This window comes from Tamandua tetradactyla, chromosome X (assembly GCF_023851605.1).
Source record: "Tamandua tetradactyla isolate mTamTet1 chromosome X, mTamTet1.pri, whole genome shotgun sequence".
Lineage (NCBI taxonomy): Eukaryota > Metazoa > Chordata > Mammalia > Pilosa > Myrmecophagidae > Tamandua > Tamandua tetradactyla.
Genome location: NC_135353.1, coordinates 127150697 through 127175741, shown reverse-complemented (window position 1 = coordinate 127175741; position 25045 = coordinate 127150697). Strand labels below are relative to the sequence as shown.

At 38.0% G+C, this 25045-nt stretch overlaps 1 protein-coding gene and 1 pseudogene across 3 annotated transcripts in view; one reads left to right on the top strand and one right to left on the bottom strand.

The window, feature by feature from the left end:
* EFHC2 (EF-hand domain containing 2) overlaps positions 1-25045 on the bottom strand; it is a 206499-nt gene that overhangs the window by 172407 nt on the left and 9047 nt on the right. For 2 of the 3 annotated variants that reach the window (XM_077145069.1, XM_077145067.1), the window contains exon 2: positions 5349-5537. In XM_077145069.1, the coding sequence (XP_077001184.1) occupies positions 5349-5537 (189 nt within the window). Of the gene's footprint in view, positions 1-5348; positions 5538-22498; positions 22770-25045 lie in introns of those variants that run through there. The other variant, XM_077145068.1, reaches the window with a different exon arrangement.
* Positions 16279-22849, top strand: LOC143671015 (endosome-associated-trafficking regulator 1 pseudogene; annotated as a pseudogene).

Genomic DNA, 25045 nt, shown 5'->3' with positions numbered 1-25045 from the left:
TAAAAGAAGGCAAATACTTTTTTTTAATGTTTCAAATACTAAAGGAAGGCAAATTTTTTTTTAATGTTTCAAATACACATGTAGCTAGTTTGAATTCAGAAGGGAAAGTGTATAAATAACCATGACTCCACAGATTAAAAGTTCAGACAAATATAAATTAGCCTAAAATTTAAGTTAACACATTTATGATCTAAATTTGTTTAGTTCATGACAAACTATCAGTTCCTAATTTTTGAACTAAAATGTTACAGATGACAAGGATCTTATATTTCAAAAGAGAATCATGGTGACCTAACACAAATTTTTTTAAATTTATTTTAAATTATTCAAAGCATATAATTCACATGGCACTGCATAATTAGCTCACCAAATGCAACGTAAATTAATGCAAAGTCATTAAAATTCTAATTCTGTGGCCAGTAGTTTTTATTACAATTATGTTTACAATAAACGGAAAAAATGAAATAATATTTTTAAATGCATGCACCACAGCCACCACCACCACCACTACCCCTTAAGATTGATCTTTACCCTGCCACTTACCACAATGAGTCATTTGTGAAAAAGCAAACAAACTAGGCTAACTAGGAGCCACTGACAAATGAAAGAAAACGAGAGCATAATTGTAGTGTCTATGTAAACGGTGCTTAACATCCGGAAAAAAAGTGATACAAAAACATTTCATCTGTGTAGTTTTAAAATAGTCTGACTTTTCATAAAAGCAACTAATGATAGATCACATACGATAGCAAGAGCAGCATATCATAAACTGCTGAATGCCAAATTTAAATTAATAATGAATTAGTGGGGGGGCTGGTGAAATTAGAAAGCGCCCCAGGTTAGGAGATCCAGAGTCTGGGTTCAGTTCTGTGAAGAACAAGCTGATTTTGGCTTTTTTAGTCAAGTCTTAGCCATAGACTACTAGAGGTAAATGGGCATTAGCAATCAGCTAGCCAAGTCCACATTATAGTGAAAAAAACAGAAGCTCACAGAGGTGAAATGATAGTAATTAGTGGCAGGACTCAGATCAGAAGCAGTGCCTCCAATACCCAGTCTCAGAACCCTTGTTCCTGTTCCACTTCTTGCCAATGATTCCTCATTTAGAGGGAAAACAATTGTACATGTTTGCTCTTTCCTCATGGGGGTGCTGGAAAGACGACTGGAAATAATTGGTGGGAGTGAATATGTGACTGCTTTTATTTAAAGGAATTCAATGAAACAACTAGTCTTTGGGGGATGGGTGCTGTATCAGGTAAAATTATGTTTAACTGTTTGTATAAATCCCCCTAGCACAGGTAGAATTGTGTTTCTCAACAAGAGCACTATTGACATTTTAAGTAGAACAATTCTTCCCAGGGTACCGTTGCCCTCCCCAAAATGCAGGGCATGCAATACACACTTGGCCCCCATGCACTAAATGGGAGACCAGAATTAAGAGGAGGTGCTTTAAAAAAATCAAAATTAATGCCAAAAAAATCCATTATGAACAAAAATATTAATGCCAAAACGTTCAATGAATACAGATCAGTATTACCGATTTTTTCCTTTTGCCTCAGGCTCCAAAATAGCTCAGCAAACCACAGTTACTGCTCCTGTCTTTATTTCAAATGTTTGTATTTGTTCAGCATGAATTTTGGCATTAATTTTTTTTAATTGCATTAAAATTTTATATATCTTGACTATCTAGTTTTGGGACACCTCTTAAATTTTGCATCCTAGGCAAATGCCTTCCTTGCCTCATCCTAGTCCTTTCCCTGCTCCCAAAACACCTCCATACATTTTCTAATGCTTCCCCAGGTTGAGAACCTCTGAAATACAGGCTGATTTTTCTCATTTAATGAGAAATCCAGAGAGAGGCTGCCAGGCCTGAAACAGTGGCTCCATGCTGCCAACAGGGACTTGGATCCCCTTTATCCCTGTGCTGTGCCTCAAGGAATTGTGTCCTAGTCCCAGTCAGGCAAGTGAAGCTAGGGCAAAGGGCAGGAAAATCATACCAGCTGAGCTTGACTCTTTTTATTACAAAAAATAATTTTCCCAGGACCCCCGCCCAGTAAATCTTCACTGATATATCACTGGGCAGAGCTCAGCCAGAGCCTGGGGAACTGAACAATTTTAAGCGGGCCCACTTCCAGCCGCAGTAAAACTGATGCTCAGTCTGCAAGAATGAAAGGAAGAATCAATGAAGGAGAAACCACTAGAAGCATCTGTCATGGGGATAACGCAGGATAATAAATGCTGGCTCTTTGTGCCGACTGCAAATAGCGTTTTCTCTGCTTATAATCTGATGGTCTGCCAGTGCAGAGCATTTTGATGCTCACTTTTAGAATTAAATACATAAAAACTGGACTGTTGAGCTTTCAACTTTCAGTATTGTGGTATGTGGGTGATAATTAGGCATGAAGAGATAGATGAGGGACATACAATGCTATATTATTTGAGTGGTGGAAATGTTAGGAGCAATTAGAAAAGAAACCTATTTTTTAGATTCTTGACACAATCTCAATTTTTCTTCTGTAAAATGGGGACAAGCAATAAGGAGTGGGTAGGCCCAATACTGCCCCCTTGAGGGCTTTCTGTGGTTATCATCACGAATAAGAGCTTATTTTTATGAATTTCATTTCAGTAAAAGGTTGATAAACACTGGACCTTGGGTTCAGTGCTCAGAGGTCACTTTGTCAAAGGGGTCTCCTGGCCATACTGTTTAAAATTGTAAATTCTTCCTCCATCTCCTTTACCAGTTTTCCTTCCCTCCTGGCACATACCACCTTGAGACAAATTATATTATTTATTTGTATATTTATTGTCTATTCCCTACTAGGATGTAAGGTTCATGAGGGCAGGCATTTTGAGTGACAATGAAGAGAATTGTGGTGAGGATTAAATACTGCATGTAAACGCCTCACAATCCACCAGGAGCATTGCTCAACTAAATGTAAGACTTGAGTTCTCACATAGCCAATTAAAGTCTAGCAGGTTTTGAACTTTGGCATTAACTGTTGTCAGATGTAATTTTTTAAAAAAAATAAAGTTAATTGTACCATTTTTTAAAAACTGGACTGTTGTCTTGGTTTGGGCTCCACAGAAGCTGAGCCTGAAACAGAAATTTAGATGCACTTGATTTATTAAGGGTGCACTCTTGGGAGAAACTTGTAAGGGAGTGAGGGAAGCAGCAAAGGGAAGGGAAATGAGCTATGCAAGGATGTATTCTCAAGTAAAGTTCATCTCTGGTCTGACACCAAGGGGTTACACAGCCTAAATCACCACAGAGTTGACTCCTTATACTGGAGGCAAGGAAGCTGAGCTTTTGTACCCTTGCAGCCATCAGTCACTGCCTGCCCCTAGGAGAAAAGGGGCAAGTGAAACCTCTCAGGCCTTTCAGGGAGATGCAACTCCCATCAGTCAGAGCAAATCTGTAGGTGTGAGCTGTATGTCAAAGCCCTTGCAGAGGGAATGGGTATACCACCCTTAACATTGGTCTGGATGGGCCTCAAGAGCATCTACTACAAGATATTAATTTCGATTTGCTTTCCAAAGAATTCTCTTTACTCTTACATTGTCTTGTTTGAAGAGTGGTTATTCTAGATATACTGCTACAATGACAAGCCTTCACAAAAACTGGCAAAGAACAGAAAATGTCTCAATTTTAAGAAAAAATGATTAACAGATGCTGACTTATTTTGTGGAACCACTTACATAGAAAGTACTTTATAATTTTCTCTGAGCCTTAACCAGAATCCAGTCTGTAGTTCACAATCTCATCAAAACACGTAAATATTTCATAGTCTTAGTGTCTCATTTAAAGCTTAATGAATATTTAATTGAAGTTGACCAACAAAATAACTGAAAGAATTATGTTGCACTTAGTTAGGTCTGAAATGAGCTAGCTCCTTATTTTCTCAAGTAGTTTGAAGCTAAAATTATTCCAACTTCATGAAATATTCTACACAATTTTATAAGTAATCAAAGAGCTGCAAAATAGGTTTAAAAGGCACATATTAAATATTGAGAAAAACATGAAATGAAATGAATTTTCAACTTTAAATGCAAGAGAATAGTTTAATGCATTGTGGCCTATGGCATTACTTATTCAGTAGTTGATTAGTTTAAAATATTGTCAGTACCCTCTTTTTGAGACAAGAAGTAAAAATAGAATCTTTTCTTTGACCCTTGCAAATTATATATTCTAGAATGATGGTGTGCAAACACCTATAACATTATGAGTAAGAAAAAAACATTTCTAATCCACCCAAGTAAATCAGCCCAGAAATAACTTCCAAGCTCTGAGCCAGGTACTGAAAATAATTAAAGAAAAAGAAATATTGGCCCATGTTCAAAGTAGAGATGGTTTCCTAGGAAAGAAGCTTCCCTGTGGTCTATTCAAGCTCCAGAAGTGCCAGACATGAGCTTCAAAAAAAACTGTGTGTTCTAATTGATCTACCCTGACACAGATGACATGGAACATGTCAGTTCTACCAAATCTGAGGACATTTCAATGGGAATCAAAGTAGTGCCAATCAATTCATGTAAAGGTTGCTAAATCCCACGTGACAAAGTTAATATGAAGTTATAAAGGTTTGAATTCTTAATCTATTTTTTAAATTATTTTTAAATTATGGGATTTAAAATAATAATCTAATAATGCAGGTTATCTGTGGAAAACAGACATGAGGCAGTGACAGCATTGCCTAGTAAATACAGCATACACATACAGCTGCCTTATGGGAATAACTAGTCGTCTTGGTTTTCTTTCTTTTGATCTCAGTCCTTTTTAAGGTATTTAAATGGATTACCTTTTTCTATCAGCATGTCAGTATATGCTACACTGTGCACTGATGTCTACATTAAAAAGTTCATACTCTTGTCTAATCATGGCACCTCCTTCTCCTCACTTATGTAATTTCTACCATGTCCTTACTTATAGGAAATCATAGCTAATATGGAGGAAAGAAGAGAAGGCAATTTTCTGTTCCTATTTAATGTTACATTTGGAATTAAACAAAGCTGTTTAATTAGTGGTGACCCACTAAGCAAAAGTGACAGTCTAGCCAGACTCTTAGTGTCTATAGAAGGACAGAGTATTCTGTCTGGGGAATGAGATAAGAGAAAGGCTGATGAGCATTAGCCAAGAAAGAAGACTATCTGGAGCACTTCATTCAACATGTCTGGTCAGAAACCACATAACAAGGACAATTTTTCTTTGTTTAGAGTATTTTTGTCATTGGAACTTGATTTTTTAGAAGAGCTAGCCTTAGCATTTACATTGAAGACTCCAATTTTCTCAACTCTATTTAGTATTTAGTACACGCAAAATTTTAGGAATGCATTATTCCCAATGTCATATGACTTACCTGTTTATCAAAAGCCACCCATGATGGAGCCTCAAATCCTTCTCCTTTCGGATATGCACTATATTTAGGCTTAATCTTTTGCCCAAGAAGTGGTTCTCCACCTATTCCAGGTTTATCGTCACTCACCAGCATCCTAACATTGTTGCAAAAGCCCCAATGTTGAGATTTGTGGAACTTCTCCTTTCCCACCTATGAACATGAGACAACATTAAATGCCCAAAGTTACTTTTTGCGATTTTTGTTTTAAAATGCAAGCACGTTTTCCCATCTTTTATTTTTCCCATTGCAAAATGAATATAAAGTAGAAAGTAATTACGATCAATCATTATACATAAAGTAGTATCACATTTTCAATTCAATTCATTTTAACAAATTCAAAACTTTGAAAAGCAGTAAAGATAAATCTAATGCTCCATGCTATTTAAAATACTTAAAAATAACAATTACTGCAATGAACATTTAGAACATTAGTTTGCTTGTTAATTGGTCCTTTCTGCTTATTTGCCAAGAATGCAAACAGGAAAGCAAAACTAAAAAACCTCTTCTACTTCAGAGTAAAAAATGCACCAGTTTTCCACAGAAATCTAAACATTATTTTCACCTAAACAGGATAAAATCTTTTCTTCATTAAAATAAACATAACAGGAAACTCCTTAGAGCTGACATTCTCCTCATGATTGTAAAACCTTGCCCCCCTCTTCCCTTTGTCTGGTGATCTGGACAGAGTAGAAAAAACACAAATAATACCAAGGGTTGGCAGGAATCTGGGCCAGAATCAAATTTCATGCATTGCCAGTGGGAAAGTAAATTAGTACAGCCATTTGAAGAGAGATTTGGGACTACCTAGTTAAATGAAAGGTATATGTACCCTATGCTCTAGCAATTCCATTCCTAAAAACATCTCTTGCACCTGTACACAAAGAGATATGAATAAGATTTCAACATGTTACAGCAGTATTTATAGGAGTGAAAAATAGGAAACAATCTAAATGATCACCAATAGCAGAAAAGATACATCAATGTTTCTCTCTTTATAAAATGAAAGGTTGATACAGAGGTCTAAAACTACATGTATCAATATGGACAAATCTCAAAAAAATTCCAGCAGAAAACAAAATAAAACAAAACAGGAGGTACAATGCTATGTGAAATCTGACAATTCCACATATATAAAGCTTGACTATACTCAAACAAAAACCAAACATACAAAAAGCCAGCATTGTGGCTAACACATGCATTGAAATTATAGGCAACAAATTCAAGAATGCCACATCATATCATATATATCATATCATATATCCTGCTATAATATGTGATATAATGACCATCCGTGTACCCACGACCTTGCATACAAAATAGAACATTGCAAATACAATCGAAGGCCTGTTGCACCCTATTCCAGAATTCAAAATGGATCAACAACCTAAATGTAAGAGCTAAAGTCATAAAACTCTTAGAAAAAAACAAGCATAAATCTTCAAGCCCTTGGATTTGGCAATGGATTCTTAAGCTACAACAATAAAAGCATGAATAACAAAGAAAAACATAGATAAATAGGACTCATCAAAATTAAAAACTTGTGCATCAAAGGACACTATCAAGAGAGTGAAAAAACATCCAGAATGGGGAAAATATTTGCAAATCATATATCTGATAAAGGTCTGGTATTAGAATGTAGAAAGGACTCTTATAACACAACAAAAAGACTAACTGCCCAATAATAAAATGGGCCAAGGACTTGAATAAACATTTCTCCAAAGAAGTTATACAAATGACCAGTAAGCACATGAAAAGATGCTCAACATCATTAGCCATTAGGGAAATGCAAATCAAACTACAATGAGATACCACTTCACACCCGCTAAGATGGCTATTATTTTTTAATAAAAGGGAAAATAATAAGTATTGGAAAGAATGTGGAGAAGCTGCAACCCTCATACATTGTTGATGGAAATGTAAAATAGCCCAGCTGCTGTGGAAAATATTCTGGCAGTTTCTCAAAATGTTAAATATTAAATTACCATAAGACTCAGCAATTCTACTCCTAAGTATATACCCTGCAAATAACTGAAAATAGTTATTCCAACAAATACCTGTACATAAAGGCTCATCCATAACAGCCAAAAAGTAAAAAAAAAGCACAAACGTTCATTAATGGATGAATGGATAAACAAATTGTGATCTATCCATAAATGGAATATTATTCAGCCATAAAAAGGAATGGAATACTGATACATGCTACAACATGGATGAACCTTGAGGATATTATGTTGAATGAAATAAACCAAACCAAAAAGACAAATATTGGATGATTCCACCTATATAATATATCTAGAATATGTAAATTCATAGAGACAAAAAGTAAATGGATGGTTTTCAGGGGCTGGGAAAAGGCAGGGAAAGGGGAGTAATTGCTTAATGGGTAGCCTTTGGGAGTGATGGAAATGTTTTAGAAATAGATGGTGGTGGTGGTTGCACAACATTGTAAATATACAAAATGCCAACAAATTGTTCATTCTAAAATGGTTAGCTTTATGTTATATGAATTTGGCCTCAATAAAAAAATAATAACAAACTTCAGAAAAATGTAAAAAGTAAATAAAAGATAGTCCAAATGTCATGTCCTCTTGAAGCCTTCCCTGGCTCCTAGAGACAAAACATTCTGTTCCTATATAGATCTTCTGTTTAAATCTTAAAGGACACCTTCTCATTAACCATTTGCATACTTGCCCATTGCCTTTCATTCTATCACAAGGACAAAGCACAATGACTAGTACACAGGACATAATAAATTTTTTTTTTAATAACTATGAGGTCTTTGGATGAAAAATCTCATAATGCTTATTCTGGATTCATTCATTCAACAAATGAATTTATGTCCATAATTGCTGAACCACCATTACTGTATTTAGCATATTATATCATAGTTAACTGTTTACGTGCTTGTATCTGACACTAGACTTTATACTTCCTGAAAATAAGGACTACAGGGCCTGGCACATAGTAGGTGCTCAGTGAATATTTGTTGAATGAATAGAACATTAATTTTGGGTTATTTCAAGTAATGATGATGCTATCACCTGATCTTTCTTTGTCCACATCGCCTGGCTTAGTCCTCCTTAAGTCTATGGTTAGAAGCAATGAAGAAGATATACAAATAGAAATGCAGACAGATTCTTGAAACATATCTATGGGGGGTGCGGTTCAAGGGTAGTTCAGTGGGAGAATTCTCACCTGCCATGTGGGAGACCCAGGTTTGATTCTTAGCCTGTGCATTTCCCTGCCCCCACCAAAGACACACACACACACACACACACACACACACACACATATCTATAGCACAAAATCTTTTATGTATATTTAAAACACGCTTAAAAACAATGCTACATATTTTGCAAGGACATATAAAGAGATTCAAGAATGGATACCAAAAGCATTTGTATGGAAGCATATGTAAAGTGGGTAAGGAATGAAATTGTGGTCAGGAATGATGGCATATAAAAGTACATAAAACAAGAGAGAGGCCTTCTACAGACCAATGATCATATTGTGCCATGAATGGAGGAATGTAATTAATTCACTTCGCTGTACCTGCTGTTAAAAAAAAATGATGGGTTGGAATGAGAGATGAGGGGCAGACAGACTAAGCAAGCAGCTACTGAAGCTGAGCAAGCATAAAAGGAGAAAGATCTGTAAAAGGTAAAGACATGGAGAATGGAAAGGAAGGGGCATCCTATAGGATGGTGCATCAAACTATCTTTAGGGAAGGACAAGATTGTTTGTTTGTTTCCCAAGAATTTCAGACTGATACTTCTGTAAAATACCATCAAACTGATTGTAAGAAAAATGAAATAAAGACAGACATAAAGAAACATAAGCCCACTGATCGTGCCCTTGAATGACATGGCAACGTCTAATTGCATGTAAGTTTCTAACGACTCCCTATGTCTTAGACAAACACAAACCACACTTTGAGTAGCACTGCTACAGTAGACATCAGGTAAAGGAACCAATACCTGTAAGTGGCTATGTTGAGAAAGGAAGGTTTATGCCAGTCTCATTTCCACTTTGGAAGGATGGGGGAAAGAGGGAGAAGGAATGAGGAGGATGTGCTCCTCTCATCACCTGGCTCCTTAGCCTATACCTTGCTGCAGCTCCCAAACATGGTTACAGCAGCACAAGCTGCGTTTTTCATTTCTGCTATTTCTGAAGGAGAATGAAGCAGTAAGTGAGCCTGAAGGGCCCTCAACAAAGTTAGCCCTTCCTCTCCTGGTCACCACCACAGCAATAAGGTAGAGAAAAGGGACTGAAAGAAACAAGGGACAAAGAAGGTGAGCCTGCTGCTTTGAGGTGTAGCAAGCTGTTGTCCCCTCCCCATATGCACACACTTACACAGCTGCTTATAGCAGCTTATAGCTGCTTATAGTTATAGTTTATAACTCTTAGCACATCCTGCCCAGCTAGTGACAATGAATAAGGACACCACACAACGGGGTATTCTTATTTTCAGTTACGTACCACCAATGTTGTAAAAATTGAGGAGAAACCACAATATATGAAATTCAGAATGTAGTTCAATCCAATCCCCACTATGTGCAAAAGAATTGATTGTTTTCTGAGTTTCTTAATCCTAAATCAATGAACAAATTCTCTACCCAAAAAGTATTAGCCAGACACTTGTTTAGCATTTCCAATTTTCTTGCTAAATAAAATAAAATCATCTGGACCTAATATTTTTTTAAAATGTTTTTAGGATGAAAAGGAATTAGTACAAAAATCTCTCCAAATGTCTTGGCTTGTGAATTGTAAATTCGCACATTCAAGTAAAAAGCAACAAAATACATGCTTTTTTTTTAATTGAGAAATCTTCACACACATACATTCTATACATGGTATACAATCTAACATTCACAATATCATCACATAGTTGTATATTCATCACCATGGTAATTTCTTAGAACATTTGCATCACTGCAGAAAAGTAAATAAAAAGAAAACAGAAAAAAAACTCACACATATCACACACCTTATCTCTCCCTCTCACTGACCACTAGTGTTTCCATCTACCCAATTTGTTTTATCCTTTGTCCCCCCTATTATTTATTTTTTTAATCCATATTTTTTACTCATGTGTCCATACCCTGGATATAAAGAACATCAGATACAAGGTTTTCACAATCACACCATCACACTGTAAACATATCATAATACAACTGTCTTCAAGACTCAAGGCTACTGGAACACAGTTCAACAATTTCAAGTATTTCCCTCCAGTCACTCCAATACACCATAAACAAAAAAGGGATATCTATATAATGCATAAGGATAACCTCTCGAATGTGTTTGAAATCTCTTCACCACTGAAACTTTATTTTTTTCATTTCTGTCTTCCCCCTTTTGGTCAAGAAGGCTTTCTCAATCTCTTGATGCCTGGTCCCAGTTTATCCCAGGATTTCTCCTCTACGTTGCCAAGGAAATTTAAACCCCTGGGAGTCACGTCCTACGCAGGAGGGAGGTCAGTGAGTTGACCTGCTGAGTTGGCCCAGAGAGAGAGGTAACACTTGAGCAACAAAAGAGGTTCTCTGGGGTGACTCTTAGGTGTAATTTTTAAGTGGGCTTACCCTTTGCAGGAATAAGTTTCATAGGGGCAAACCCCAAGATTGAGGACTCAGCCTACTGATTTGGTTGTCCCCACTGCTTGCAAGAATATCAGAAATTCTCCAAATGCGGAAGTTGAAATTTCCTCCTTTCTCCCCATTCCCTCAAGGGGACTTTGCAAATACTTCTTTATTCTCTGCCCAAATCACTCTGGGATTTATTAGGGCAGCACACTAACCTGGACAAACCAACAAAATCTCATGCTGTATTCAAGATACCATGTACTTATGGTGTTCAACTAAAACGACCATACAAGTTAAATTCAGAAATGCACTACCCAAAATACAAATTTTGCACCAAATAAGCATCTTTCCCTTTAGTTTCACACAGAAGTTGAAGTTTTAAAATATGAACGATATCATCCTTTACCCAGTCTTATGCTATACCTTAGTCCTAACCAGATCAGCTTCATTCATATCTCTACTTGATGTCTGATCACTTTTTCAACTTTTTAAACAGTTCCTGTATGGGATACTGCTTCATAGCTTCAGAGCTCTAACTCTGAATCTCAGGTGTCACATAAATACCCAAGGTTTCTGGGAAAGACCATGTTATATACAGACAGTTCAGTATCTCAGAATTCAGAGTTAACAATTCCACCTCATGAATATATGTTACTGCTACAAGAACTTACAGTCTAGGACCCTTTACAATAAGCCCCAGCCTGATAACCCATGCTCTCGACTTTAATTCACCGAATTTTTATATTATAGTTAGTCCATATGATTGGGGCATGATTATATTTGTATTTTTGTCTCTGACATTTCATTCAACATACAGCTCTAAAGATTCATTCACTTAGCTGCATGCCTTACAACTTCATTCCTTCTCACAGCCACTCAGTAATCCATTATATGTATACACCTTAGATTCTGCCTTCCATTCCTCAAGCATTATACCCTTAGGCCACCTCCATTCATTGTGGATCAGGAACACTGCCCCCAGACACCAGTGTGCAAATGTCCATTTGTGTCCCCACTCTAAGTTCTTTAAAAATGCATGCTTTAAAAAAAAAAGTTCATTAATGTCCATTTCTGTTGTTATTCTCATAAGCATAGCATGAAAGTTCCATTTCTGCACTATCAGAGTATTACCTTGAAATTTCAATTCAGAATTCTATACCTTAGAAATAAATTGCTTAGAAAGTTATTTGGAATGATGTAGAAATCAATAGGGTGCCTGTTTCAAATGTTTACCTTCATCCACACATACAACCAAGCTTGAGATTTGCCATTATAATCTCCTAGGAAAGTATATCAACCTGCACTTTGCTCTAGTGACTAAAATGGTGCTCATTCTTAGTCCAAAGAAATAAAGTGAATGTCTTAGCAAATGATTAGGTCAGGAATGTGCTGTCTCCAGATTCAGTGCTCATTGCTATCTCAACCCCCTGGTTCCCATTCCACCTGTGACACCACTGTTGTAAAGATAGGAGCCAAATCCAGACCTCTTTTCTGTTTCATGTCAAATTGACAGCTGATATCAACTTGCCTTCCTTACTGCTGAAGATCAAAAGAGGAATTTTATTGCTGGCTTGGATCGATTAATGTGTGGCCAGAGATACTACAGAAACTGTGAAACGAACCCAAACTGAGAAGCAGGTTATACTCATCAGCACCAAGGGTTATCGATCCTTTGAAATCTTTCCTTCAGCACTCCAGCACATCAGAGTCTGTGTATTCCACAGTCCAGATGCTTGACAATATATGGCAAAGGCAGGAAGAGAGAGATGCATGGCAAGAACCTGACAGCTCACTATGGCCATCATGAGTTAGAAGCTTATCTTTACAGATGTGAGTATCATTCCTGTTGCCATAATAACTAACATTAATAACACTGTTCTAAGGACTTTAGAAACATTCAACTCTTTTAATCCTCACAATAATACTCTGAGTATGTTTTATCATTATTCCTAGTTTAAAGATGGGGATACTGAGGCACAGAGAGAATAAGTAATTTGCCAAAGTTCACTCCAGTAGTATAAGTGGTGAATCCTGGATGGGAATCCAAATCCCTTAAGCAAAAGGCTTCACATTGTTTGTGCTCTCTTAAATAAAAATAATAGTCCTCCCTTTGTTGAAGTAATGGAGTTGAATTTTTTTTTTGCTCTGGGTAAATGTAATAGTGAAAATAATCACCATGACCTGGAAGGGAGAGAATAGATCAGATTATTAGATTTAGACCCAGTCCCTTAAAAACTGGGTCAGTATTAGAAGAGAATGCTATAGAAACCCTTGTGCAGCTACCAGTTGTTACTGGGAATTAGGTGACTGAAGAGGGCAAGTCAATATCTAATATGTCAGTGAACAGTAACACTTATTTTTCTAACTAATTTTTGAGGTTAATTGCAAATTTGATATAGAATTATCTAAAAACACCATTCTTAGATATTCCTGCCTGATCAGGTTTTGTACCAGTTTGCTTATATTTCTTAAATATTTCCCCCTTCATATCATATTTATTCATTTATTTGTGTGTGTATGTGTGTGTCTGTGTGTGCCAGTGTCTGGATTTGCATCTACGGGTGTGTGTGGCATGAACATGTGCCCTCTGTCTCTGTCTTTCTGTGCATATGTGTCCCTGGGTGTCTTTCCATGTTGGGTGCATTTCTTTCTACTGTGTGTGGGTGTGTGTCTGTGTATTAGATGTTAATGTGAGTCTTTTTCTTTAAATAGAATCTTTACTATGAATGGTCAATGTTAAAAATGTCAAACATATGGAAGCTGTTGGAGTCACCTATGCACTCCAGCTGCAGAAATGCAACATTTAGCTCACCGCTATAAATGAATACAAATTTTCCTCCTGGGCTGCATGACCTGGAGTCTACTCTCTACCACCAGAGTCACAACAGTGAAATCACACTATATTTATCTTTTTATGTCTGACCTACCTCACTCAGGACTATATTTTCTAGGTTCATCCACACCATTACATGTTTCAGGACCTCACTTCGTCAGATCATACTTATTTTAGAAATTCATTTTCTCTTTTCTTCTTTGTTGTACTCTTATGGGGAGAAGAAAGCATTCAGTAGATATCGTGAACCACCCCAAGAGAAAATAACAAAATTGCCTCAGGTATAGTGGAATACAGAGGTTAAGGCCATAAGAGTATGAAACTAATCATTATTTATTCATAAAGCTAAATCACTGAAAAAGTAACCCTTAGTGTGTAACCCTTTTGACATAAAAGTCATGTCAAAAAAATCCTCAATCAAACATTTGTAGTGAATTTTCCTCTCTTTCCAAACCTAACTTGGAAAAGTGTTGTGTTCATGATTCGTAGCTACCAATTCAATACAACAATATCAGTTTTACATATTTAATAGTGCATTTAAAATCAATAAAGTGTAAGTCAAATTTAAATCAATAAGAGCTAGAGAGATGTGTAGCCCCTTTCTCAAAAGAGGAATTTTTTTTTCTAATTCAATTTAGAGCACCAATCAATAAAAAGAATCCCAGTTAAAGTCACTGGCTCATTATAGCTGACTAGTATCTCCATTCCCAAATTCCTTCTCTCTTGCCAGTTTCCATTTAGAAACTAGAAAAGGCTAAACACTGTACTTGTTTCCTCAGCCTCCTTTTCAGAAGTTTATCTTGGGATTCTAGAAAAGGCTTTTGCTCTCTTGAGAAAAGGGACAGATGCAAGTGATGCTGCCCCTCACCCATCTCTTCCATAATGTCTGGAGCTGCAGCAGTCATCTTGGGATCATGGGTGGGATCATGGGTGGGAAGGTAGGGATAATTGCAGAGATGCTGTTTTGAGACCAAGTTGAGCCTTTAAATGTATGCCAGCAGCCACCTACCTCCAAACTTCCTGTTTGGTGAGAAAAATAAACTCCTGCTTGTTTAAGCCTCTACTGATTAGGTATTTCATTATTTGCAGTAGAAAGCATTACAAAATAATATATTCAGTCTCTAAAAGCTGTCTTTAATGCCTTCTTTTACAGAATAAAATAACTGAGTGATCTAAAGTATAATTTTCTTTATACATTGGGAAAAACAAATCACTTCTCAAACTTCAAGCAGAACAAATATTATAATTCATCACTGTCACTGACTTAAGGAATCCATTTGAGGTTTAATTTTAGAATTTATGAAGAGGAGCAACTGGTTCCCTTGATAAAACTAAAGGAAGACAAAAGCCAAAGGCAGCTGTGAGTGTGAGCACATGGGCAGTGCATCAAGAGATACCAGGAGTTCACTATGACCCAGTACCTTTCTTATGGATATTATGGAGGAAAAGTCTACCTGAAGGTAAAAACAGCCAGTTGTTCACGGAGTTTCATGATGTGTGTATGTGTGTGTGTGTGTGTTTATCAGGAGTAGGTAGGCTAAAGTGAGCCCTTCCTAATACTCAAGTTCAGCACTCTTGTAATAACACATGGCTGCAGCAGCATCTGATGCAAGCTGATGGTCACAGAAGGTGGGAACAGAAAACAGAGTGCCTGCAGCACAGTACAACCTCAGCTAAAGTCCCTCTCCCTACAGCAAAGAGTCTGTGAGCTTTGAGGCCCATGGGCCACTCATGGTATCTCCTAGGAATTAAAAAGTGCTGGGTCAGAGTAAAGGGGTAAGATACTAGGGCAGCACACCTTCCAATTGCACTTGGTAAACTGCCAAAGATTGTCAAGGAAAAAAGTAGCCTTGTCCCATAGCTGCAAGGACAGTGGACTATGGAAAACCAAGGCAAAGATGGGAGGTGGGGGTGATTATATGATTGTGTAAGTATGTATTAGGACTGGAATCTGAACACCTGCTTCAACAATCCTTGATCCCACAAGGGCAAGAATTGTGACTTCAGTGGCATTAGATTTAGAAGTGGTCCACATCAAATTGTGACCCTGAATGGTTGGCCCCCATTGTGCAATGGGACCTGCCACAATGAGGAAATCAGTGAACAGACTCCTGAAATAAGGAACTCCACAACATCTACATCCAAAAGTCCTGAGGGTCCTTGGAGTATGCAGAACTTGGAAGAAATCAGGAAGAGAAGATAGCAGGGTAAAATTTATCCCAGAGAATAACTTGTCCGTGAGTCTATTTGAAAATAAAATGCATTTTTAAGGAGCGAATCCTGCTTCTTTTGGACACCACTTAATGAAGTTGCCCAAAAAAGAAGATCTACAGAGAATGAATAAGTTTAATTATAAAAATTACAAAAATTTAATTGTGTTAAATTTTAACTTAATAACTCCCCCCCTTCTCATGGAGTCTGGCTGCCACCAGAGACTCTCTAAATCTCTTGCACAAAATAAACACATTTGGGGGGAATGGCGAGAAGAAAGAAAGGAATGGTCGCCAGGATAAAGGGTAAGAAAAGTCCCCTGTGGCATAGCCATCATACCCATTCTTTCATACAAGCCCTATTTACATTAATATAAATTCCAAGTTGGTGGCACCTGTTTCGATACAATTTGGCTACACAGTTTGTGTCACCAGGAAGAGCCCTCACTAAACACTGAGGTCTAAACAGGACTTTTTGTAATTCTCTATCTGATCCAGGTTGTTAGCCATCAAGTTCACAGGACTTAAGCAGCTTCTTAAACCTTCTCAGAAACTCCTTCAAAACAGCAAGCTCTGAAACACAGTCAGAAGGTCATAATCAAAAGGAAAGTGGGAAAAAAAAAAAAAGGAAAGTGGGTGACTTCCAGTCCAGACAACATGATGTGGACCCATTTCTTCCTCCTCTCTCTCACTAAGCACAACTATAAATCCTGGTAATGGCATAAGAGAAAACCAAAGGAGAATTCTGAAACATGGGAAGAGGAAGAGAATTGGTTAGGGAACCCAGGAGTACAGAAACAAAGCAGTAGCGGAGAATCTTATGTCCCCCACTTTATGGAATAAGGAGCTCTAGACCTGGCACTTCTCGACCCCCAACCTAGCAACCGAAAGATATTCCATATAGATTCACTCCTCCCTGGATGAGTCGAGAGTCTCTCTAATAATACCACATGAGCCTGCAAACAGGGGGTTAATCAAGAGCCCTGCAGATATGAAGCATCCAGGGGAAATGCTCTCATTCCTTGCCCAGCCTGAGACTCCTCTCCCCTCCTGAGTGATACTCTGGCAGGAAAGCAGGTGGAACTAGTAAAAAGGATACAGTCATAACAAGTGGCCCAGCCTGGGAAGCCTCCTCATCCTTTCAAGCTTGAGACACCTCCCATCAACTGGGACCCACACAGCCTGGCCTGAGGAAATATTTTCCACCCTGTTAGACAGAAAAAGCAGGGACCAATGGGAGCCCCAGGAGCACAAGATAAACCAAGAAGACCAAAATAACACCAAAACGCTTTGAAAATTAAACCATCATTGGATCCAGAGCCCATAAAAGTAGGACAGATCTACATACTAAACCTAAACAGGGTGACAACCTGATAAAATCAAATACTTAAATGAAACTCAGAGTCTCCTAACATAATAAACAAAATATCCAGAATACAATTGAAAATCACTCATAATACCAAGAAAACTACAACTTGAAGGAGAAAAGACAATTAAATAGTCAACATTGAGATGAATCAAATGTTGTCATTATTTGAAAAGGATATTAAAGCAGTCATCATAAAAATGCTTCAATAATGAATTACAAATACTTTAGAAGCAAATGGAAAAATAGAAAATCTTTAGAAACAGAAGTTATAAAACTGAGCCAAATAAAAATTAAAGAACCGAAAAATACAGTTACAGAAATAAAGCAATTCACTGGATAGGTACTATAGTAGAGAGGAGATGACAAAAGATAGAATCAGTGAACTTGAGAACAGATCAGCAGAATTCACCCAACCTGAATAGAGAGAAAACAGATTAACCAAAACTAAACAGAGCCTCAAGCACTTGTGGAACAATATCAAAAGATCCAACATTCATATCATCTAAGACACACAAGGAGAGGAGAAAGACAGTGGAGCTGAAAGATTATTTAAAGAAATAATTTCTGAAAACTCTCAAAATTCAAAGAAAGATGCAAATGTACAGATTCTGTCTTTATTTATAGATAACATGCTTATTTATGTAGAAAAATTCCAAAGAATCTACTTTTTAAAACTAATAAGTGAGTTCAGCAAGTTCACAAGATACAAGATCAAAACAAAAATCAATCATACTTCTATATACTAACAATGAATACATAAAACTCATAAAACTGAAATTTAAAGCATAGTATCATTTATGATCACTCCGAAGAAAATAAAATACAAAACACATAGAGGATCTGTAGAATTAAAATTACAAAATGCTGATGAAAACAATCAAAGGTGACATAAAGAAATGAAGAGGCATACCGTTTTCATGGATTGAAAGGTTCACCATAGTGAAGATGTCAATTCTTTCCAAACTGATCTAGGGGTTTAATGCAATTCCCATCAAAATCCTAGCAAAGTTTTTCATAGACATAGCCAGGCTTATACCAAAATTCATATGGAAGTGTGCGGGTCCAAGAATAGCTAAAACAACGTTAACAAAGAAGAATAAAATGGGAGGAATCCTCTACTCAATAGTAAGGTTTACTATATAGATTAAGCAATCAAAAGAGTGTGGTATTGACAGATCAACAGACACATAAGTCAATGGAACAGAATAGAGAACGAAGAAATAGAACCACACAAAATGTTCAACTGATTTCTGACAAAGGTGCAAAAGCAATTCAGTACAGAAAAAATAGCCTTTTCAACAAATGATGCTGGAGCAACTGGATATCAATAGGCAAAAAGAAGAAGAAGAAGAAGCAGCTCAACTTAAACCTCACACGTTATGTAAAAATCAATTCAAAATGAATCAGAGATTTAAATATAAAACGTAACACTATGAAAGCCTTTAGAAAAAATAATACAGGAACATCTTTGGGATCCAGGACTAGGCAATGAACTCTTAGCACAACCCATAAAAGGAAAAATTGATAAATTGGACCTCATCGAAATTAAAAACTTTTGCTCTAACAAAAACCCTTTCTATCAGATTTTTTTTCTATCAGATGTTACATAAATATCGCCAGGATAAAGTAAGAAAAGTCCCCTGTGGTATAGCCATCATACCCATTCTTTCATACCAGCCCTATTTACATTAATATAAATTCCAAGTTGGTGGCACCTGTTTCAATACAATTTGGCTGAGCGTAGCACTGTTTATTTAACTTCAATGGGCAAATGGTTAAATAAACTGTGCTACACACATGAAATACTACTTAGCAATAAAAAGGAACAAACTATTAATACCCACAATGACTTGGATAAATCTCCAAGGAACCATGTTGAGTGAAAAAGTCAATCCCCAAAGACCACATATTTCATTATTCCATTTTACGTAGCTTTTTTTTTCTGATTTTTGCTGGGGGGTGCAGGGGGGGATGTGCATGGTCCGGGAGAACCCAGGTCTCCCACATGGAAGGTGAGCATTCTACCACTGAACCACCCGTGCAACCCATCTTACGTAACATTTATGAAGTGACCAAATTTTGGAAATGAAGAACAGATTAGTGGTTGCAGGAAGTTGTGGATGGGGAAGGGGAGTAAGACCGATAGTTATTAAAGGGAAATAAGAAGGGTCTTTGTGGTGATGGAACTGGTCTGTATCTTCACTGTGGTGGTGGTCAGAGGAACCAACACATGTGATGAAATGCATAGACAAAACACACACAAATGAGTACAAATACAACTAGTGAAATCTGAATAAGATCATGGATTATATAAATGCCAATATCCTGATTGAGATAATATATTATAGTTTTGTAGAATGTTACCATTGGAGGAAACCAGGTAAAGGGTATGCAGGCTCTCTCTATTATTTCTTACAACTGCATGTGAATCTACATTTACCTCAATAAAAGTTTCAATTAACAAAAAGAAGAAAAGGGAGGTCTACTTCCCTTGGTCACTGTGGAGGTTCTACTCAGGGAGCTTTCATACAGTATCAAGTATGACTATGAAAACAGCTGAGTAAAATGACCAAACACTAACAAATGATATGGACATCATCCTATAAATTATTTAAAAACAAACAAAGATCTCAATTATAATCTGATAGAAAGGCATGTTTTCAATTGCCAAGGTCATGTGAAGAAGAAAAGGTAGCCTAAATAACGGCAAAGCTATGTGAATTGACCCAAATCCCCAACACCACCCCAAAAAAAACTCTAACAGCTGTGACCATTCCCTCTTTGGGGTTGCCAAACAGTTAGAAGGCAAAGAATTTGTTTGGTCTTCAAAAGGCCAAGCTGGTCATTTTTTCACAGTGGTGCTGCCAGATCGAATTGGGGCATTCTGGGGCCTAGCTAATGAGGGAATGAGAATGTCCACTCCCACTTCTCTTTGCTTTGGAGAATACCCCCCTAAAAATTTGGCCCTGCTATTTCTGCAACCATAGGAACAGAATGAACTCTCAGGAAATGGCCCCAAATCACTTTATATAATTTGCACTATGAGGGTATCTGGAATCCTATTGTTGTGAGACTGGTCTCCTAAGGAGTTCTGACTGCTAACAAAAATCTGCTGCTTCAAAAAAAAAAAACCAGACTGGATGCCAACAAGCAAGATAGAAACATCCCTCCAGCATGGCACAATAGCCCACAGAGAGGCTTTGAGTCACACCTTGCATAGTGACATCATGCTGCCCCGGCTGCTTTGTATAAGCCAAGCCTCTGGAGAGGCTTATTACCTATTTAAGCCACAAAAGCAAACGACTTTCTTCTTCCTCTGTATTCACTGTAGCTAAAATAAGAATTATTTTGATCTATAGCAGCTGTACCAAGGCATAAGCAAGAAGTTAATTCCAGAGATGATTCTCCAAACTGTGTTCATTTTCCTCTAATTATTAAGTGTGACTGCAACAGACAGAAATCAACAATGGACAAACAATCTATTAAGGGCCTACCCAGCATAAGCAAGGCACTGAGCTAGGGACAGAGGGCAACCCAGAGAGCAATCAATCATGTTTTCTCAGTCAGCTGAGGACTATTATGATCACACATAAAGAATGCAAAACTCAGCATAGGAAATAGGGCAGTATGTGAGTGATCTAGATGATAGGATTACTTAGAGGAAGAAACAGTTTCTGCTGAGATGATCAGGGAAGGCTTTAATGAGGAGGAGAGATTAGAGCCCAGTTTCAAGGGAAGGCTAGAATCTGCAGGGGAAGTGGAAGAAACTTGAGGATGCTGTCAGGAAAGGGAACAAATCAATAATAATACAGCGGAAAAGTCCAAAATATGACTTCAAAGGGCAGACAGTGAACACACTGATGTAAGTGGAGTAAAAAGGCTTGTTTTCTATTAGGGGAAATAAGCTTGTTAAGGATGATATTGTTTGCATCTTTTACAATGATGATGTATTCGTGTATTACTTGTATAATTTTAAAAACACAAACTTTTTTTAAGAGAAAGGTATGCTAAGGTTGAGAACAGCATCCAAACTCAGATACTGAGTCTTTGGCTGGTGCATCAGACAAAGTTTGTTGGCACTCACAGCCATTATTAACTCCCTTTTCTCTTTCCCACCTCCACAAATAGTGAAAAATCAAGGTTAATTCCTGGCACCCCTTTAGCAAAGCTAGTCATGTTGCCCAGTTTGGGCCAATAAGATATAACGGAAGGGAAACAGTGGTGAGTGGCACGGAGGAGCAGCAGGTGACTGGGGCAGGCCATGCTGGCCACGGCCCAGGAGAAGCAGAGGCCTAGGAGCCACTGCTGGGCCGCTGGGCTAGGCAGGGCCAGCCATACCAGGCCCAGCTGGATGTCAGGCTATACACTCCACCAGGGCGTCACCCTGCTTTCCCAAGCCCAGAGCCTCGTCATTCCAGAGGAGAACTTGAAGACCTTGAAGAAGCAAATCCATTGTCTCTCTCTCTCTCTCTTTTTTTTTTTCCAAATCTATTCTCTTTTAAAGAGTTTCTGAAAACCAAGAATCTGACCTTGTTAAAAGAAGACACAATAGTACTTACAATAGTAGAATTTATTCAAAGGAAGCCATGAGGCACTCATTAGGGCTGGAACACAACTCCTCAACCACCCAGACCCTGGGGTATGGCCTGGAGTATCAGCAGACATTTTTCTAAGAACCCACAAGGGCCGGCGACCTGGAAGAGGACGAGGAGACAGGTGGTATAGGACCTACCTGCTGTCAGCCATGGAGCATACACTCACTGAGAGTCACTGCCAGCACCTCATCCTACAGCACTAACATGTCATTTTCCTTCAACCCCAGGCCTGAGTCTCTCCCTGCGAGGACTCTGAGTAACACTGCCTCGCGTGCTTCCCTGAGGTCTCCAGCAAACAGCCCTAATACAGAGTTCACAGCTCACAGAGAGTCTGTGAGAGAACGGCATCTCCGGATGCAGAACCTTCTTGGGTTAGAATTTTCATCTTTCAGTGCTTCCTAAAATTCTAACCTGAGAAGAAAGCTGAATGAGGTTCACAGCTTCTCTGAAACTCAAACAGAAATGGCGAGGACTGTTGAGCATAAACTAGAAGCAAAGATGCTGAAGGAGGAAGGCAACTACCTTGACCTGGAGTTGGTGGTCCACCAGGTGGAGCAGAACCCAATGGGTTATGAAGGCAAAAATCAGGTCATGAAATTGAAACGGGAAATAAGTTGGTTCCAGGCTCAGGTCTCTAACATCCAGTGGAAGAACGAGGCCCTCTGGTCCTCTATCCAGGGGGATACCTTGACCGTGGTGAAGCAGAACACTGACGTGGCCTTGCAGAACCTCTATATCGTCATGAATAATGCACACTCTTCGATAAAGCAGCTGATTTCTGGAGTGGAAACACTGAATCTTGATGCTGAAATTCTAAAATCTATAGACAGAATTTCTGAAATTAAAGATGGGGAGGAAGAAGAAGAATCTTGAGAACCCCTGAAATGCTTCCAGCCTAAAGCTCTGTTTGCTTCTTGCAATCACTACTTGCTTTATTTAGAAATGCAAATGTGTCCTTAAAGATGCAATCTTCCCCTGTAGTAAAAATATTTATCATGAGATGCTAATTTCATGACCTAAAACAGTATCATTAGCCAACTGCAACTGGGGGCAGCCATGTACATTAGTTGTACCAATAGACTATATGAAATCCTTATTGGTCAACTGTCTTATTTTATAGATTCTAATAATCTATTGAAAAATTTTATATAAGCCCGGGATTTTAAAAAAAATTTACTAAACATGAAAACAGTAGTTGCGAAGAGGTGCTTTCCATTGTTTTCTCAGAACGTTAGTTTTGAGAGAAATTAATTTAATAGTGGAGACAAACAGTAAGGGAGCCATAATACAAAATACTGACTTGTGCAGGGATTTGTGTCTTTTCATGCCCTGTTAGTGTTTCCTCTGACTTGCCAGTTCCCTTGGGACCTTCACAGGCATGGCTCCAACTTGCTGCAGCTCTGTGGATTTTTTTCGTTTTCTGTTCAACGAGTATTTATTGAGATGCCAGGTAGCCTGCCCTTGGGATTCTAATATGAACAAAACAGTCACAGACCCTGATTTTACAAAGTTTCAAGTTAATCATGGCAAACAAATGGGAAATTTCAATACAGAATAATAAGGGTTGATATAGGAGTAAAAAGGTAGTAAAAGAGCACATAATGGGGAGATCTAACACCAGTTGGGGTGCAGCTCTGTGGCTTCTGAGGCACCACTTGGTGTATGCTTTCATCATGATCCTGACAGGGACCGAGTCACAAAGATTCCACGCTGTGAAGCTGGTTAAATGCACCTCTTTGTAGACGTTCAGACTTAAAAATCTTCTTTGGGCTGGGGCAGATTGATAGAATTTTCAAGCAGTATTTTGTACAGAGGGGGTTAGGACTTAGGAATTTCAATCTGTCAGTGCTTTCCTGGTGGGCAGAAGACATTCCAGTGCCTTTCTGAACATGCTTGGACGTACTAATGAGGGCGTACTACGCACTGTGCACCTTCTCAACTGGTTTCTGCTAGATGTTAGCAGATAACATCATGTAGCAGAAAACAATATTTTTTAGCCTTTTCCCCTCCAATCCAAGTCAATAACTTTCCTATTCAATAAATTCTATCACTTATATACACCATTTCCTTTTTCTTTCCTAATGTAGCCAGTTCTTACTGCTTGAGAATCGTGCTGCTGTCCTCAAACCCTAGGTCATGCCTCTTGTCACAACTGGGGCTGGGTGTTTGCCACTGAGCCCCATTTCCAGGGCTTGCACACTCAGGTGCAGACGTGGCTCCTATGTCAGAGTGGGCTGCAACAGCTCACATGCTGTCAACAGATCCTTCACACAGCTGCGCATTTTGGAGTTGGGAGGATTTACTTTATTTTAGGGGGCCTTCTTTGACATGTGGTTGAATTTTGTTGTTGTTTAATTGAGATATAATTCACATAACATAAAATTTTCCATTTAAAAGTGCAATTCAGTGGTGTTTCACATATATTATGTTGTGTAATCATCACCATCATCTAATTACAGAACCATTAGCTAATTTCCACCACCCCAAAATGAAACCCCATATCCATCAAACTGTCACATCCCATCCCCCCCCCCTCCAGCCCTTGGCAATCACCAGTCTCCTTTCTATCTCTATGGATTTTCCTTTTCTAAACATTTTACATAAATGGAATCACACAACATGTAAAAAATGAAAAAAAATATATAAGAGGAAACCTACTGGGAGGCTCCTTGGAGAGATTTTGTTTTCTGATTTAGAAAGAGACTTTTCCCCTCCTTCTCCTTCCTGCCTATCCTCAACATAGTTATGAGAAGTTGTGATGACTGGAACTCAGGCAGCCATCTTGCAACAATGAGATCACAAGTCTGAGAATGAAAACCCAACATTATGAAGATGGCAGGATAGAAAGATAAAAAGAGCCTACATCTTTTAATGACATTCATGAGTCACTGTGTAAACCTAAAACTGCTGCACCTCTAGGGTTCTTGCGATGTGAGATAATTAATTAAGCTTAAGCCACTGTTAGTCAGGCATTCTGTTATTTTCAGCCAAAATTATCCTACATGACACAGCTATAAAATTCATGGTAAAATGCAAAAATGACCAAAGTCAGCTGTTTGAGCTCTGAAT